Raw genomic sequence first — 16959 nt, forward strand, 5'->3', positions numbered from 1 at the left:
TCTTCTAAGGTTAGTTTTGCTTTGAAGTCAGGGAGTTGACCTGTGGGCTTTGTAGTGATGTAGGGGGGAGTGACATCGGTGCTGATGGGCATGTGGGGAGAAAGAGAGGGTTAGGTGGCAGGGTAAAAAAAAAACAAAAAACGTAGTTTCTATCAGTCAGGGAAACTTGGATTTTAGTTCTGCTAGCAACTAATGTGTCAAATAGCCTTATTTATTTCACTTACTTCTGATCTATAAGGTGACTGTAATACCACCCCTAACCAGCTCCACAGGATTTTTATGGAAAGCCAAGAGGGGGAATGTGCAAAAAGATTTTGAAAAATTCAAAGTATTATGCACATGAAAGCTGTCAGAGAACAATAGCTTATAAAGACTACGTTAGCTATAGGTGACTGCTTATGGTAATGGGGAACTTAATCAAAACCGTTGGTGGTGGGCTTCCCTGGTGGCACAGTGGTTGAGAATCTGCCTGCCTAATGCAGGGGACACGGGCTCGAGCCCTGATCTGGGAAGATCCCACATGCCGCAGAGCGACTGGCCCTGTGAGCCACAATTACTGAGCTTGGGCATCTGGAGCCTGTGCTCCGCAACAAGAGAGGCCGCGATAGTGAGAGGCCCGTGCACCGCGATGAGGAGTGGCCCCCACTTGACGCAACTAGAGAAAGCCCTCGCACAGAAACGAAGACCCAACACAGCCATAAATTAAAAAAAAAAAAAAAAAAAAAAACGTTGGTGGGCTGATTCTATCAGAGCCTACCTCATTTTCCACCTCTCAGCCAACCTTTCCACACAGCTGGGTCCCCACCTTCTCACTTAGTCCTGAAGGCTCAGCCCTGTGACGTCTGTCATCACCAGCCCTGACCGTGCTAAGGCAGGTATTTAAGGGGTCCTGGTCACTCTCGGGTGTGCCTCATTATGAAACTCCCTGGCAAATGCAATAGAACAAATTTTCTTTTCCCTGAATGAAGGAAATCTATAGATTACAAATGATTGTTTTTCAGCCAAGAGGGCTACGGTTTCTGTAGCCTTTTCCTATAAAATCAGATGTAAATTTGCATAGAAGGAGACATACGTAACACAGGTAATGCCCTGCTTCAAGCCTGTTTGTTTAGATTAGAGAGAAAACCATTTCTTGGATCCCAAATAAAGCAAGTAAAGTAGTAATGGGCTTTCACCATGGACTCACAGTCTCTCCCTGAGGAAAGCAGCAAGAAGAGTCAGGACTCATTGGAGCACGCTGTGGCTAGAAGGTTTCGGACAACCCCCATTCCATTTCTGCCAACTATGAAGAGGCCCTGCTGAGTGTAGAGCTCAAGACCATCCCATCTGATTCGAGATTCCTACTTTTAGGCTCTGGGCAAAGGCACTGTGGGTTATATTTGGACTCTGCTAGGATAAGATTTTATGAAGGGATAAAGGATATGTGAAATGTTTTATCTGGGGTCTGACTCTTGGTATCCTGAAATTTTTTTCCTATGGTGATTAAACAAGTAGATGTTTCATCTGCCTTAAAGAGAGGAGACATCTCTATTTTCAGCCAAACCTGATACACAGGTCCTGTCTTAGGAACTGCCCAGTTCCTCAATGTAGGGTTCTTCTCAACCTCAGCTTTCCTGACATGTTGCTGTCCTGTGCATTGTAGCATCATCCAGGGTCTCTACCCACTGGATGTCAGTAGTCTTCCCTCACCCCCCCGGAAAGCTCCCCACTTCCATATCCCACAGTCATGGCCACTGACAACTTCTAGACATGACCAAATGTCCCCCAAGAGGAAAATCCCCTCTGGTTGAGAACCACTGCCTTAGTCTCTCTATCAGGCCTTGATCTTACCATCACCCGCATCTTCTTTCCTCTCCTGATTCCTATTCCCAGGACTCCAGTCCTGAGCCTGAATTTCTTTCCAGGGACCCAGTTTCAATCTTACCTGATGCAACTGACAGTATTTTAGAAGCATTTATTTTAATTAATTAATTAATTAATTAATTAATTATCTTCCCTATTTATCAACCCACCAGTATTAATTGAGTGTCTATTATGAACAAGGCACTGGGGTTATGAGGATGAAGAGACACATTGCATTACAGGCCATGAAACACAGCTATGTGCCATCACTGTCAATATACCACTGGGTGGGGGAACACCTGTGTCTCTGTTGGGGACAATTTGCCAACAACTCCACCCAAAGTACCTTTACTGAAAACAGATCAGAACAACTAATGGGTACTTTGCTGTGGACATCCCTGGAATGTTCTCTAACTAAATGAAATAGAATAGTACAGAACCTCAGGCCTATGTTATTTTCCAACTCTGAGAGCACAGATCTCTGCAAATGGTCTCTATTCTGTGTAACTCTAAGTTCTAAACTGTCTAAGACGTCTCATCCGAGCTGACCCTGCTGGAATGCCTATAGTTTGTATGGGAAACAAGTGAAATTTCAGTTCTTTGATGAGAACCAGAGTCTCAACACCAGCCCCATCTGGCATCAGAATTGCTTCCTCTGTCCTTTTCCTCTTGGGTAAACTCCAGAACGCTGGCACCTCCTGAGAGAGAATTTCTACCCAGGTATATATCCAAGAGAAATTCCAACAGAAGACAGGCTTCCTGGCTATTCAAGTATTTGAATCGAATTGCCAGACCTACTACTGGCAATTCAATTTCAAAAGTTAACATGTCATTTCAATATTGCTACGGTCTTCCAGAGGTTGATAAACAAGGTTTCTCATCTCTTACTGGACTCGGAAGTAATCACCTATCATCCTGATGGTCTAGTCTATTCTACAGATGCCTACTGAGGCCAGGGAGCTTGTCCAAATTATCTTGAGATACTGATTCAGCATTTACCTTCTTTCAAGCTCAAATGCAATTCAAGCAGAATACAGACTCAAAGGTTACTCTTTGTACCAGCTCAAACCCTCTACCACGTGGGGTACCGACCCGTAGCCTGCTGTCCGTGCCAGCTCCGACTCTCCCACCACTTTGTTGCGGCAGGGAGGATGAGGATCATTTTCACAGTCATCCTCATCTGAAAAGTCTCCGCAGTCATTGTCACCATTACACAGAAGTCGCCTCTTTATGCATATGCCTGCAATCAAAATCAGGAAAGACAGAAAGACACCGTGTCTCTCAGGCCAAATTCTCTCGCTTTTTTTAAAGTTATCAAACATACTTTAATGATAGAGGGGAGGGACCACACCTATATTTGAATTTTTTGTATAGACTATATAGATGGCCCTTTTTTCAGCCCCTTTCATGCTTGGAAGCATGAGCGTCTGGAAGCACATTTCTTTTCGCTCGTGAGGGCACATCGAAACCCACACTAGGCAACGGGAGGATTACCTGTGTGGCATCGAAAGTCATTTTCACAGTCATCCTCAGGGTCTTCGCAGGTCTCCGTGGGCACGCACTGACGTCTATCTCCTACAGCGTCCACGCACTTTTGCCCGTTAAATTGTCCAAAGACCTCAATGCTCCTTGAGCGAAACTGCCCAGGAACAGCTGGAAATGTTAGCGTTTCTAAGGCCAAGAAGGGATTCTGATCTAAAACTGCATCCACACCACTGCAGCCCTCCAAACCCAGCTGAGTCAAAGGTTTTCAGATAGAAGCCCGATGTCACTTGAAGGAACAACTCACGTGGTGGGGTTGGCAGGCTCTTCTATAGAATATGGCTCCTCCCAATGCTCATTTAGTCACTGTGCAGCACTCAGGTTTCCCAGCAAGGTTAGCCTCATCTATTTAGGTATTTCCCTTTCTTTCTGGGTTTGGAACTCAGCTGGGGGCCTCCCTGCCTCATAGTCATTTTCCTGGAGATGCTGGCAGTACAGTTTCCACTTGGGGACATCAGTGGGGAATGGCAACGAATGCTTACCATTTGTTTGAGGCAAGGGTCACATTTGGACCAACTGCTCCAGGAGCTCATCTTGCAGTCTGTGGGCAATGGTGTGCCACTGCTTTTCATGGGCTCTGAGTCATAACTAAGACAATAAAACACATCAGCTTATAATGACCATCATGTGTGCTTCTTTCTAAAAAGTCTTCACAAACCCATTTAATTTTATTTACTCCTTTCCCCCCTTCTGAACCACAGTATTTATCCTTTTATTCCATCTCACATTTGACACTTGATCACATGCTGTTTTGTATTTTCAACTCAACTTTTTGTTTAATTCTTATACTGCATGGTAATTTAACCTTTGCCCTAACAACCACAGTAATAATGATGGTGATGAAGAAAACTAGCAAGTCATCCGGCTATGTGTTCTTCACTGATTAGTCTTGTATTTCCAACTAGTGTACAGAGTCGTTGAAGCTAGAAGCCTTGTTTCACTTTGTACCCCCCAGAGCTTCTGGCAAAGCCTCAAGTTGCCGGGTTTTCTTGCAGATTTAAGCCAGTGCACCCAGCCGTTCCGGTGGTAAGTGCCGCATAAATCAAGCTCTCCTGTCCCTACTTTCTGTATGTGCTGAACTTCCTGCTTCACACTCCGTGTCTGGACTTATTCCTCATCTTTCTGAATTTCAATGTATATTTTCTGGCACTTCTAACCTTCCCTCCCACCCCCAGCTGTGCTCTTCTGGCTTTGAACTGTTCTAACTCTCTTGGTTCACCATTTGGATCTCTTCTGGTTGCAGCAACCACCTTGGATTACTATCTTATTCAGTGACAGAAAGAAATCCAAAAACAGAAGCCATGAAACAAGAATCTTATCAATTTCCTGCCCCACTTACCCGAACTGGCACCTATCCTTTTTCTGGTGCAGCCTCTTATTTCAGAGGGATGGTAAGGCCAATCCCTCCCCTAAAGCTCTAGATCCCAGCATCTCTTTGAGCTCTTGATAACCGAGATTCTCCTCCATTTAAACCTCTCCCTTACAACCAGCTCCTTTCCATTTGTAATACAGTGTGTTCAAGTCTTTGACATTAAACATAAACAAACAAAGGAATGAACAAATAGAATACTCTTCCTGAACTTTACATTTCCTTTAAGCTACCCCACCTCCCTCCCACCCTTCACAATGACACTCAAAGGAATTGCTATAAACATATTTCTGTTTCTCTCTCTTCCAAAATAAAAACAAGTCTCATCTCCTCCTTTTAGCTACCTCCAAAATCCTCTCATCTTTTTTAGGCCAACTTTCTGGAAAAAGTAGTCTGCACCCTGGTTTCTTGTTCCTTGCCTTCCAATTACAGCTCAACTCTCCTGACCCAAGGTCATCGCTCTTGCCAAAGTCAACAATGACTTCAAGTGGCCGGCTCCATGGTTTCCCTCAGTTCTTATCCTACCAACTACTTCACAGCTGTCAATACGGTTGACCACTCCAGCTCTTTAAAATAATCTCTTCCCTTGGACTGAATGACATTAGACTCCTTTTATTACTTCTTTCCCCTCCATCCTGTTCTCCTACTCTCCTGTTCAGGCTCCTTCACCTTTGACAGTCTCAGAAATGCTGTTTTTCCTCAAGCTCCTGTCCTTGGATCTCTTTTCTTTTTCTTTCTACACTTTTCCCAGGGCCTTGGTTTCCATGTATATATTAATGACACCCAGAGATAAGTCTGCAGTCCAGACATCTCTTCTGAATTTTAAACCCTTGAATATAACTCCCAGTTGGACATCTGCACTTAAATGTCTTCATGGCTCATGAATTTAATGTATCCCCAGACGAATCCATTCTTTTTCCTCTTCTCTCAAGGCTTCTCCTCCTGTATTTATTGTCTTGGTAAACAGTGTCTCCATTTATGCAGTCACCCTAACCAGGCTAGGGTGATACTTGTCTTATTGAAGCTCATCCCCCATATCGAATCAACCACTGAAACCTGTTCCTTACAGTCATAAATGACTCTCAAATCCTTCCACCCTTCAACTCTTCCAGACACTGGTCTACACTAACATTTCATCTCTCCTAGATGACAGTCATTTTTTTCTAATCCTGTTTCCCTAAATCACCCAGAGTGATCTTTTAAAAATGCAAAGCTTATCATTCATTCCCCTACTGAAACTCTTCAGAAGCTTCTCTGTTCTGAGGATAAAGTCCAAATTTTCTAACATGATATAGTAGGCAGAGTAATGACCCCCCAAAACGTCTGTGTCTTAATCCCCAGAATCTGTGAATATGTTACTTTACATGGCAAAAGAGACTCTGAGCATGTGATTAAGAGGAAATTATTCTGTATTTTACCTGGATGAGCCCATTCCAATTATGAGAGCTCTTAAAAGCAGAAGAGTGGTTCAGAGAGATGTGCAGACAGAAGTGGCAGGAGAAATTCAAAGCATGAAAAGGGACTCCATCCACTGTTGCTGGCTCTGAAGACAGAAGGAGTTTCACCAAGGAATGCAGGCAACCTCTAGAAGCTGGAAGATGCAGGGAAATAGATTCTCCCCCAGAGCCTCTAGAAAGGACTGTAGCCCTGCTGGAGCCTTGATTTTAGGCCAGTGAGACCTATTTCAGATGCCTGACCTATACAACTGTAAGATAATAAATCTGTGTTGTTTAAGCCACTAATATGTGGTAATTTGTTACAGCTGCTACAGGAAACTAACACACATGGTCTAGAGCGCTCTACATGGCCCATCTTCCTAATTCTTCACCTTCACTTTTCCCCCAGCCACGCTGAACTTGAAATGCCCAAGATAAGCTACATTTTCTCACAGCCTCAGGCCTTTAAACCTACTGTTTCCTATTCACCACACTGATCTCATCTTCAACATATTCTTTTTTCCAGAAAACCTTCCCTAACTCCTCATGTAATTTACTTTTCTATGTACATATTCTTATAATGTCTTGTTCTTCCCTATATCATAAGTGCCTTTGCAATGACACGTTTAATTTAATTTATTTATTCACTCAGTTTTTCACCTATCAAATATTTACTGTCTATTATTTGCTAGGCTTTGAGGATACAATGGTATGCAAAACAACAAAACAAAATAAGACAGAAACCGTGATCCCCAAACTAACAGAGCTTATGTTCTAGGTAAAAATATCAGTGAGTTAAGGAAATTTTCAGTCCTGCTCAGCTTACATATCAAGTGTCTGGAACATAGTAGGTGCTCAGTAAGGGCTTTATGAATGAATAAATGAAAAACTAAGTGCATGAAGAGGAAGAAAGTTCTTGATCATGTGGTCTAGGACAGACCTAGGTCTGTATTTCTCTGGGTTATCATCTCCTGGTGGTGGACCACTCATATCATATTTTTGCAAGACCTGCTTGTCATTAGGCAGTCCTAATGACTGGAGATACCATTTCTGTAAGCCTGATCCTTGCCTACATCATTCAGAAAATCAGGAGACTTGATGAGCTTCAATCTTCTAAAAGTGCAGGTTAAAAACATATTAGACAAGCTGCCAAACCTCCTTGAAGAAACTGATTTCATGGAGGTTTGAGTATTAGTATCTATCTGAAACCACATGGCTGAGAAATTTGCTACTAGAACTTTTCCATCAGACTAAATCCTCATCTGGAACTGACCAGCCTCATCAAGAGACAATGGCAGATGCGTTTTTATGACCTATAGCAGCAGGTCTCACTACTGATTGCATATCATAATCTTCAGAGAGTAAAAATAGGAACTGTAAAATTGTGATTCCCCATTCCACACTAATTAAATCAAGCTTTCTGAGGATGGGCTTCAGGCATCAATGTTTTTAAAAAGTATGCCAGGTGATTCTCGTGTTCACACAATGTTGAGGAAAACTTCTTGGCACCATCTGGTGGGTATCCATGAAATCTGAAGGGGTGGAATTCAAGTATGGGGGTGCCCATTTCATCACATAACCCAAGCTTGAGGTCACCACTGACCTGAGTCACTGAGCTGCTTTATCATTGGTTTTAGGAATTACTCTAGGCTTTGCCTATTAGTGTCCCTATGGATCTTTGTAATCTGTGGATCTAGTTTTTCCAGTATTAGTTAGGCCTGCTGCCGTCAACTGGATTATCTGCTCCTGTCTATCCTTTTTGTATTTATCACTTACTTAGAAGATCATGTTAGCATTTTGTTTCAGCATCTCTCCCAAAGAGATTTGCTCTAGAAACCACACCCTAAATAGACCTGTGGTATGACACCTTAATCTTTCTCACCTGCCATTGAGACCAGCTTCAATGAATAACTAGTTCAGAGGGTACAGTACAGACTGGGGGATCATGTATGGAAGGTAAAACTCACTGCAAATACTGCAGAGTGAGTTACAGTCCTTTGGTGGGCAAGCCTAGAGCCCAGTCAGTGAAGGGGGCCGATCAGAAAGCCTGTTCATCTGTCTCACACATCAGTGACCAGGACCCTGCTCCAATGATACTGGCATTGCCTGTATATGCTTCTCTAACATCCGTCACATTAACAATAACCCCATATTAACAATGTGCACACTAATTCCCTTCCTTCTAACTTCAGGACTCTTTTTTTTTTTTTTTTTTACATATTTGACTCACACCTTGGACTTAGAATAGAGCACCAGAACTTTGCCTTTGATCTTTTATTGCCCTCCTAGATTGTGATTTAGATTCATTTCCTGAATGATCCAACCTGGTCCTGTGGGAAGGTCTGCACGGATCCCACCCTTGCCCTCAGAGTGGGACTTACACCCCACTAGATATCATGCTCAGTGTATTCTTTAATTTGCTAGGACTGCAGTAACAAGGCATCACAGGCTTAAACAATAGAAATTTATTTTCTCACAATTCTGAAGGCTAGAAGTCTGAGATCAAGGTGTCTGTGGGGTTGATCCCTTCTGAGGCCTCTCTTCTTGACTTGCAGATGACAATCTTCTTCCTGTGTCTTCATTTGGTCTTTCCTCAGTACATGTCTGTGTTCAAAGTTACTCTTCTTTCAAAGACACCAGTTGTATTGGATTAGGGCCTGCCCTAATGACCCCCAATACAGTCACATTCTGAAGTCTGGGGTTTGGAATTTCAACATTTAAGTTTTGGAGGGACACAATTCAGCCCATAACACTCATAAAAGTTTTTCGATTAAGCAATACCTATGTTTTCTACTAGTTTTACTAGATAATTTCCAAAGCTCATTTTCTCATTAAACGTTTATTCTACCACTGAGGGTAAATTTTGTAGGTGTTATACTTTATAGGTGGGAAACTAAAAACAGAGAATTATGCTAATTATTCAAATTTGCACAGTTAGTAGCAAAACTGGGCTTAGAATCTATGTCTCTCCACTCCTAGTTCACTGCGATTTTGCTCTCTCTCCTGTGCTGCCTTTCCCCCCACCCACCAACCAACTCAAATCCTCTTTGAAATAATCTAAAGGGTCATGGCTTATTCAATAATTGCTGGATGCAATAGTCTGATGATTTGTAGACATTTGGAAACACATTAAGTTAATAAGAATATATTTAAAATATAGCAGAATATATTTTTAAAGAATGTATTTATATTTTTATTTAAGAACACTTTTTAAAATATAGCAGCTCCAGGTAAAGCACAGCAATTGGACAATCTGGCTCTTGCCTGGATATATTTTTGAAGTTTACACTTAAATCTTGTCAAATTAGGCAAAAATAAATTGAAAATTGTGGGAACACCTGGATGCTTTTGTTTCACTGCACCAGGTACCTGGATATTTAGAGGCAAAATAAAGGCAGGACTTGAGGGAATTATTAAGAGGAAATAATAGATTATGCAAGGGGAGTATGTTATTGAAATGAATGCATTCCATAAATATTAAGAAAGAGGATGAGTGATCTTGGATAGCTCCTTCTGAGCCCAGTACCCCCTCCCCAGCCCCTTTGACTCACTAGACAGACAATCTTTTGTAGCTCAAAGACTGTGTATGTACAATGCTTACCACCTGCCTTTCACCCTGCTGAGCTATTAGGCTGAGCCTAGAAGTATTTGTAAAGCACTTTCTGGATTCGTAGATGAAATGTGTTTATCAAGTAAAGCCTATTTCCAAGTGTTTCAATCTCAGCTTGAAAGTCATTTCCTAGATCAAAGTGATGTACATCAACATGGCAGGAGGTCTAACTCTGGGCCAGAAATGCATTGAATGAAGAGCCATTGATGTACACCTGGTCCCATCTCCCTGCCATGAAGAGAGGTTTCCAACTTTAGAAAAAGAAAACCTCAGGAGCAGTTCACACCCCAGGACACTTGGTGGGGGGCCCAGACAGGAAAACACCTGCTGTAGGAAGGAATCTTTTTGTCAATAAATAAGACAATGTGGCTCCTTTGAGTGGAGAAATGTAAGCTAATTAGGACAGCATCCTTAACCCATGGATCTGCCAGTTTGTTTAGTTCCTGCAATTCATCAAGGTGAAGAGATAGTATAACAGCAGTGGCCAACACTCTAAAATTTCAGGACTTTTCTGTTTTCCCAAGTCTTAGTCAAGAGCTTCTCTCATGTGCTTCCAATGAGCCAACATTCAGTAACATTTATGGAGGGTCTGCTCTATGTCACGAATTGTTCTGGTAACTGGGGCCACAAGACGACATCCTGACTGTCACGGAGCCTGCATTCCAGTGGGTGAGATACAATAAAAGAGTATACTAGAAAATACAACATGCAGTATCAGTTAAGACATGTGAGCTGTGAAGGAAAATAAACCAGGGTAAGAGGACAAAAAATGCCATAAGGCTGAGCTGGAGCCCCACAGGGCTGGGGGTTTCTTATAGAGCATGGTGAGAGGACCCTCTCAGAGCAGGTGTGGTGCTTTACAAACATGTTCACAAATTCTTTGAAATTAGGCTCATCAAAGATGGGGTCTATGCATCCCTCTTTTGAGGCTGGTGGGTCTTTGTTAATGCTTTTGAGGAGTAGAATGCAGTGAAAGAGAGCCTGCATGCCTTTTAAGTCTAGGTTAGAGAAGCCCATGCTGGTTTATCTAAGGACACTTACTCTGGGAGACTTTCACCACTACGTATGAAGCTAGCTATCCTGAGTCCACCATTTGGAGAGCACACACACACACACAGACACACACACACACACACGAGAGATTCCTAGGGAGACTCAATCGCTCTAGTCCCCCAGCTGTTTGGGTCTTCCCAGCCCAGGTGACAGACATGAGTGAAGAAGTTGTCATGATGACCTCAGCCACAGCCACCATCTGCCTGCATGTGAGAGACACATGACAACCGACCAACTGAGCCCAGCCAACCCCCCGCTTCAAGAACCAAAGAAATAATTGGTCTTGTTTTAAGCTACTATTTTATAATGATTTGTTACACAGTAAAAAATGACCAGAAAAGGGAGGTGGTGTTTGATTAGGTACCTGAATGAAATCAGAGAGAATCTATGCGAGGGTCTGGGAGAAGAGTGTTGTAAGCTAGGGGAAAGTAAGTGCAAAGGCCCTGAGGTGGCATGTTGGAGGCACAGCAAACAGAGCAGAGTGACCACAAAGGAGAATGAGGTGCATCTGGAGGAACAGGCAGGAGCAGCTCATGCCTTGTGGGCTGTGGTGAGGAATTTGGATTTGATTCGGAGCTTGATGGGAATCCTTAGAGGAATATGAGAGCAACAGTAACACTCAGATTTACATTTTCAAAAGCTTTCCCTGGTTTTGGGGTGGAGAATTGACTATTGGGGAGTGGACAAGAGTGGATGCAGGGCAGAAAGGATAGTGATTTGGGCTAAAATGGTCACAGTGGAGACAGGGAGAAGTGGGTAGATTTGGGACACGTTTTCGAGGTAAGGCCAACAGGACCTACAGTTACATTGCATGTGGCAATGACATGAATAGAGGAATCAAGTATGGTTCCCAGGTTTTTACGTGAGTAGCTTGATGAGTAGTAGTGCAGGTTGGATGAGGATGGGCAGAGAAATCAATAAGTATGTTCTGGACATGTTAAGTTTGGGATGCTTGTTACATTTTCAAGAAGAGATGCTGACTGAGTAATTGGACACTGGGCTCAGGAAAGAGATCAGCATCATAGATATAAATTTGAGAGATGTCAGAAATTAAGCGATATTTCATACCGTGAGGCTGGAAGTGAGTGGGTGTGTTGAATAAGTCTGAGGACTGAGCCAAGATTTAAAGGAAATGTTACAACATGTCTGCAAGCTGATGGGAATGATTTGGTACAAAGGGAGATACTGATAATGCAGGAGAGGGGGCGGAATTAAAAGAGCAAAGTCCTTGATGAGGCTGGAGCAGATGAAGCCAGTGTACAAGTGAGTGGTTAGGCTCAGGGGAGCCTGTTGCCCTTAGCATCACAGGCCTCACTCAGAGAACTTGGATGAATTGCAATTGCCATTTACTTGTTGATATTCCCCACTAGTCTGTAAGCTCACTGAGGGCAGAGACCTTTGGTAATAACATGCTCTGTATTACACTACAGCTCCCGAAGCAATGTCCAGCCCATGTTGCAAACAATAAATATTTCCTGTATTAAACGGGTAAATAAAAAAGACCATACTTGGCCAATAATAATTCATAAACAAATATCCGTTAACTTATATTAAATATGGATATTAAGAACACAGATAGATACAACCAAAGAAGGAGAAAAAAACTGACATTTTGGATATTTTCAATTCTGCTTTTTTTTTTTTTTTTTTTTGGCCACACCGTGTGGCTTGTGGGATCTTAGTTTCCCAACCAGGGATCAAGCCCCATGCCCTCCGCAGTGAAAGCATGGAGTCCTAACCATGGGACAGCCAGGGAATTCCCTGGGCATTTTCAATTTAATAGTTATTCCCAACTTTAATGAGTGTTTGGGTATTTTTCCTGATTGTTAAGTTTAATTAAAATAAATTGAATGATAATTTCTAACATTTCTGAGTGCTTAGTTTATGTCAGGTTCTCTTCTAAACTTTTATATTCATTATCTCATTTAACTTTTTACATCAGCGCTATGAGATATCTTCTACTAGTATTATCATTCTTGAAAGATGAGAAACTAAGCCACAGAAATGGTGAGTAATTTTTCTCGGGTTACACAGCAGCTACTTGGTGGCAGAGTTGGGATTCAAGCCCAGGCAGTTTCTCTCCAGAGGTGACCTACTCAGCACTCTCTGGATTTCTAACTCCCAGTCTAGAGTTCCTTAACTATTAGAAAGATGAAGAATAAAATAACTATGACAACTATAAACACCCACATATGCAGCCAAAAGATGAACGACAAACTGGAAAAGATGTTTGTAATTCATACCAGAGAAAAAGGACGAATACACTAAGTCATCATAGAAATCTCTAAGTGAAAGACAAGAGACTCAATAGGAAAATGGACAAAGAATATAGATAGTTCACTGCCCCCCAAAATACATATAGCCTTTAAACCTATGACAAGATGTATAACCTGATTAAGAGAAAGGCAAATTAAAACTATTCAAAGATACCATTTTTCACCTATGAGATTGGCAAATATCAAGCTGTTGGCCTAGAGCTCCCACTGGCAAAGCTTTGGGGAAACAAGCACTTTTACACTCTACTGGTGAAAGTGTAAAATAATACCCACCCACGGGACTGTGGGGAAATTTCAGCAGAAGCTTGAAGCCGATACCTTTTGATCCAGTTATATCACTTGGAATTAATCCTCAGGTACAATTATCCATTTGCAAAATGATATGTGAATAAGGATATCCATTGCAACATGGCTTATAATACAAAACTGGAAACAACCCAAATGTTCATTAATAAAAGAGGTTATCTGAACTGTATATCCAGAAAATGGAAAATTAATCATTTGTGAGGAGAAGGAGGAAGTTCCTTTTTTCTACTGATACAGGAAGGTCTCAAGGATATATTGCAAAGTAAAAAGAAGAAAAGCAAAGTACAAGATAGTATATATGTTATGATACCTTTTATGAAAGAAAGGGGAAGAGTAAGATTATAGTTAGCTCCATGCTTTAATCCACATAAAGACATACTGGAAAGATACAGGAAATTAATAAAGGTGATTCCCTGTGGGGAAAGTGTGAGGTGGGAGACAGGGAGTGATCTAAGTACTTTACATATAACACAAATCTCATGAAAAGCTAGGAGTAGGAAATCAAGACTTCTCAATGTATACTTGTTATATTTTTTGACTCTTGAACCAGGTAAATATTCTGTTATTTACAAATGAAAAGGAAGAAACTAAGGATAGCTATACTCACAGCCAGCTTGCCTGTCACTGTGCTAAGCACATTGCATTTATTATCTCGGGGATTTCACAGCAGGTCACATTTTTCTTCCTATTGTGCAGGTGCTAGGAACAGGTTTAGAGAAGTTAAGGAATTTGCTTAGGGTCACACAGCTAGTAAATTGTGGACCTCAAACTCAAACCCAACTGCCTGACTCTGGAACCTATATTATAAACTGCTATTCTACTTGTACAGGGTTTGTTTTTGTTTTTGTTTTTTCACATTTCTATTCTACCTTGAGAGACGTAAGAGATGATGTCCCCTCATGACCTAGTCTCATGGGCATGCTTGTGTTTGCCAACAGGTGATTGTTGGAAATCCCCAATTGTTCAGCAGTTGCAATAGCTCACTGTAGCAATGGCTTAAGATACAATGTTTGCGGCCATGTGCTCTCCCATGAAGGCTAGCTGTAATTCCATCCCCTCCTCTCCTAAACCAGAAAGCATATCAAAGTGAAAGGAATAGCAAGGTTATTATTTTAAGGAATACTTCACATTTATTGAGTTCTTACAGCGTGCCAGGCGCAGATGTTGTAAGTGTATAACATGTATAAAGATTTAATGTTCACGTAGAACCTTATTAGGTAGGGACTATCGTTGTCACTGTTATGGGCTGAATTGTGTTCTCTCAAAAAGATATGTTGAAGTTCTGTACCCTGTACCTCAGTCTGTGACTTTATTTGGAAAGAGGGTCTTTACAGAGGTCATCAAGTTAAAATGAGCTCATTACGGTGGACCGTAATCCAGTATGACTGGTGTCCTTCTGAAAAGGGGAAATCTGGAGCCAGACAGACATGCACAGACAGGAGAGGATGTGAGCGTGGCCATGTGATAACAGAAGCAGAGATCAGAATGATGTAGCTGCAAGCCTAGGAATGTGAACGATTGCTGGCCACCACCAGGAACTAGGAAGGATCCCCCCCAGAATTTCAGAGCGAGCATGGCCCTGCTGCCACCTTGATTTCAGACTTGTAGCCTCCAGAACTGTGAGACAAAAAATTTCCGTTCTTTGAAGACACCCAGTTTGTGGTACTAGGAAATGAATGCAATCACCATCTTACAGATGAAGAAACCAAGGTACAAAGATGTTGAGTATCAGTTCGTAGAGGTTGCCCAGATTTATACAGTTGGTAAGTAAGTATTGGCACCTCAGCCTGAGCTTGGGAAGGCTGGTTCCAGAGGAATGCTTCATCCTGATCAAATCTGTATCTTAAAATCATTTGCAAACCTCAGTTCTTTGGCTGAACTGTGTGTCTTGCTTCATGGCTGGTCTGAACACTCTGTTTGACCTCAACGCTGTATCAAAGGGCAGAGAACAGAGTGTTTGGAGCGGGACAACCCTACCAAACTCCCGAGGGCATGGCAGTGAGAGTGATTGCAACCAAATCCCAGCCAGAGGTGCAGCTGCTCAGAGCTGGGGGGCAGCCAAGGGGGCTTCCTGGTCCTCCCTGAAACAGATGAGTGTGGCCAGGACCCAGGGGGTCCAAACTTCAAAGCAGCGGAAGCCTTCCTCATGGCCTCTCATTTTCTGATGAGCAGGAGTCACAATCCAGGAATGCGGGTTGTTTAAATTACTTTTTTCACTTAAGAAAGGGTCAGGGTAAGTACAAGAGGGCTAAAGCCACTTGTAGTAACTGCCTTCCCAAATCCCCTTTGTACCTGATGCCCAGTAAATGCAAATATTTTCTGAATAGAACAATGCTTCTTAAATAATGTGGGAAGAGGAAGCAATGGGATGAAGGAAACCCTGGCGGAGCACTTCACCCAAGCCCTGACTGGTCCGAAGAGTGTCTCTGTGTGCCCCTCCTAGAAGAGGCAACCCTGTGAGCAAACCACGTGCCTGGTGGGATCCAGGTGGAATGGCAGCCTCCACTGCAGCTGGGAGGCTGGCAAAAATGTGCTTGAGATGCACATTAGCGTCCAAAACAGAATTTGGTGAAACCGAGAGTCAAATGACCAAAGGGAAGTTGGATACAGGTCACAGTCACATCAGGCAGAGGGACAGTGTTTGGGGAGATAATTTCCCCCAGCTATATTGTCAAAGGCCAGAATATTTTAATACCTTCACCGGATGAGATCATGCTGTATCAGATGACACAGGACTGTGTGTTCTCCAGCCACTCTGGGTACAGTGTAGACAGTCAGTGAGCACATCTTGTCTGGTTGGTTTATTTCCTGGATGGGCTTGGCGTGGGCTTCATGTTCCCAATTAGGGTCAGAGCATGAGAAGAGAAAGTGTCTTTCCTGGAAGCCTGGCCAACAGGTCTGCACCATGGTGATTCTTCTTGAATGGAAGAAAATACCACCCTAAACCTAAGGACAAAATGTGTGCCTCTGGATACAACTTGGGATGTCACGGAGGAGAAGCAAAATGCTTAACCTTTGCCTGATGTGGGGAAAAGGAGGATGTAACCAATAGCTAAAAGAGTGTTAGACACTGAGGCAGAGTGAGAGGAAGATTTATTGCCTTAAATTTAAACTTCTCAGACCTTAGATACTGATATACCTAGGTTTATTTTACTCTAGTAAAAACCAACTTTGTTTCCTAAGTCCAGTATTTGAAGACTATCTCAGCCTTCACACTTGAATACCTTGTTTAAAAGAAATCCCTGGAAACAACAGCAGGTATCCTCAGAAGACTCTGAAAGACACACTCAGGCTTTTTCTCACCCTTTTTCAAAGTTTAAATTCTGGGACTCTATGTCTCGATGTGTGTGAAAATGTTTTACCTGCTTTGCTGCTCTGCTACTAAAGCAAACTCTGAAATATCGAAGCCTACAGGGAAATTCCAGAGACAAAGGGAAAAGTGACTCACCTGGTAGTGGGCCCCGCTCTCAGGAGACTTATTTCTAAAATGCATATTGCAAAGGCGAACCTCCGGCTGGTAGACAT

General features: G+C 42.4%; 1 protein-coding gene across 1 annotated transcript in view; it reads right to left on the reverse strand.

Annotated features, from left to right (window-relative positions):
* The window catches only part of C9 (complement C9), a 48375-nt gene extending 31416 nt beyond the window's left edge, over positions 1–16959 (reverse strand). Inside the window, exons 1-4 of the mRNA XM_060091655.1 lie at positions 16883–16959; positions 3867–3972; positions 3337–3481; positions 2935–3082 (exon numbers count right to left, since the gene is read on the reverse strand). Coding sequence (XP_059947638.1) covers positions 2935–3082; positions 3337–3481; positions 3867–3972; positions 16883–16959 — 476 coding nt within the window. The remainder of the gene's footprint in view (positions 1–2934; positions 3083–3336; positions 3482–3866; positions 3973–16882) is intronic.

This window comes from Mesoplodon densirostris, chromosome 3, assembly GCF_025265405.1.
Source record: "Mesoplodon densirostris isolate mMesDen1 chromosome 3, mMesDen1 primary haplotype, whole genome shotgun sequence".
Taxonomy (NCBI): Eukaryota; Metazoa; Chordata; class Mammalia; order Artiodactyla; family Ziphiidae; genus Mesoplodon; species Mesoplodon densirostris.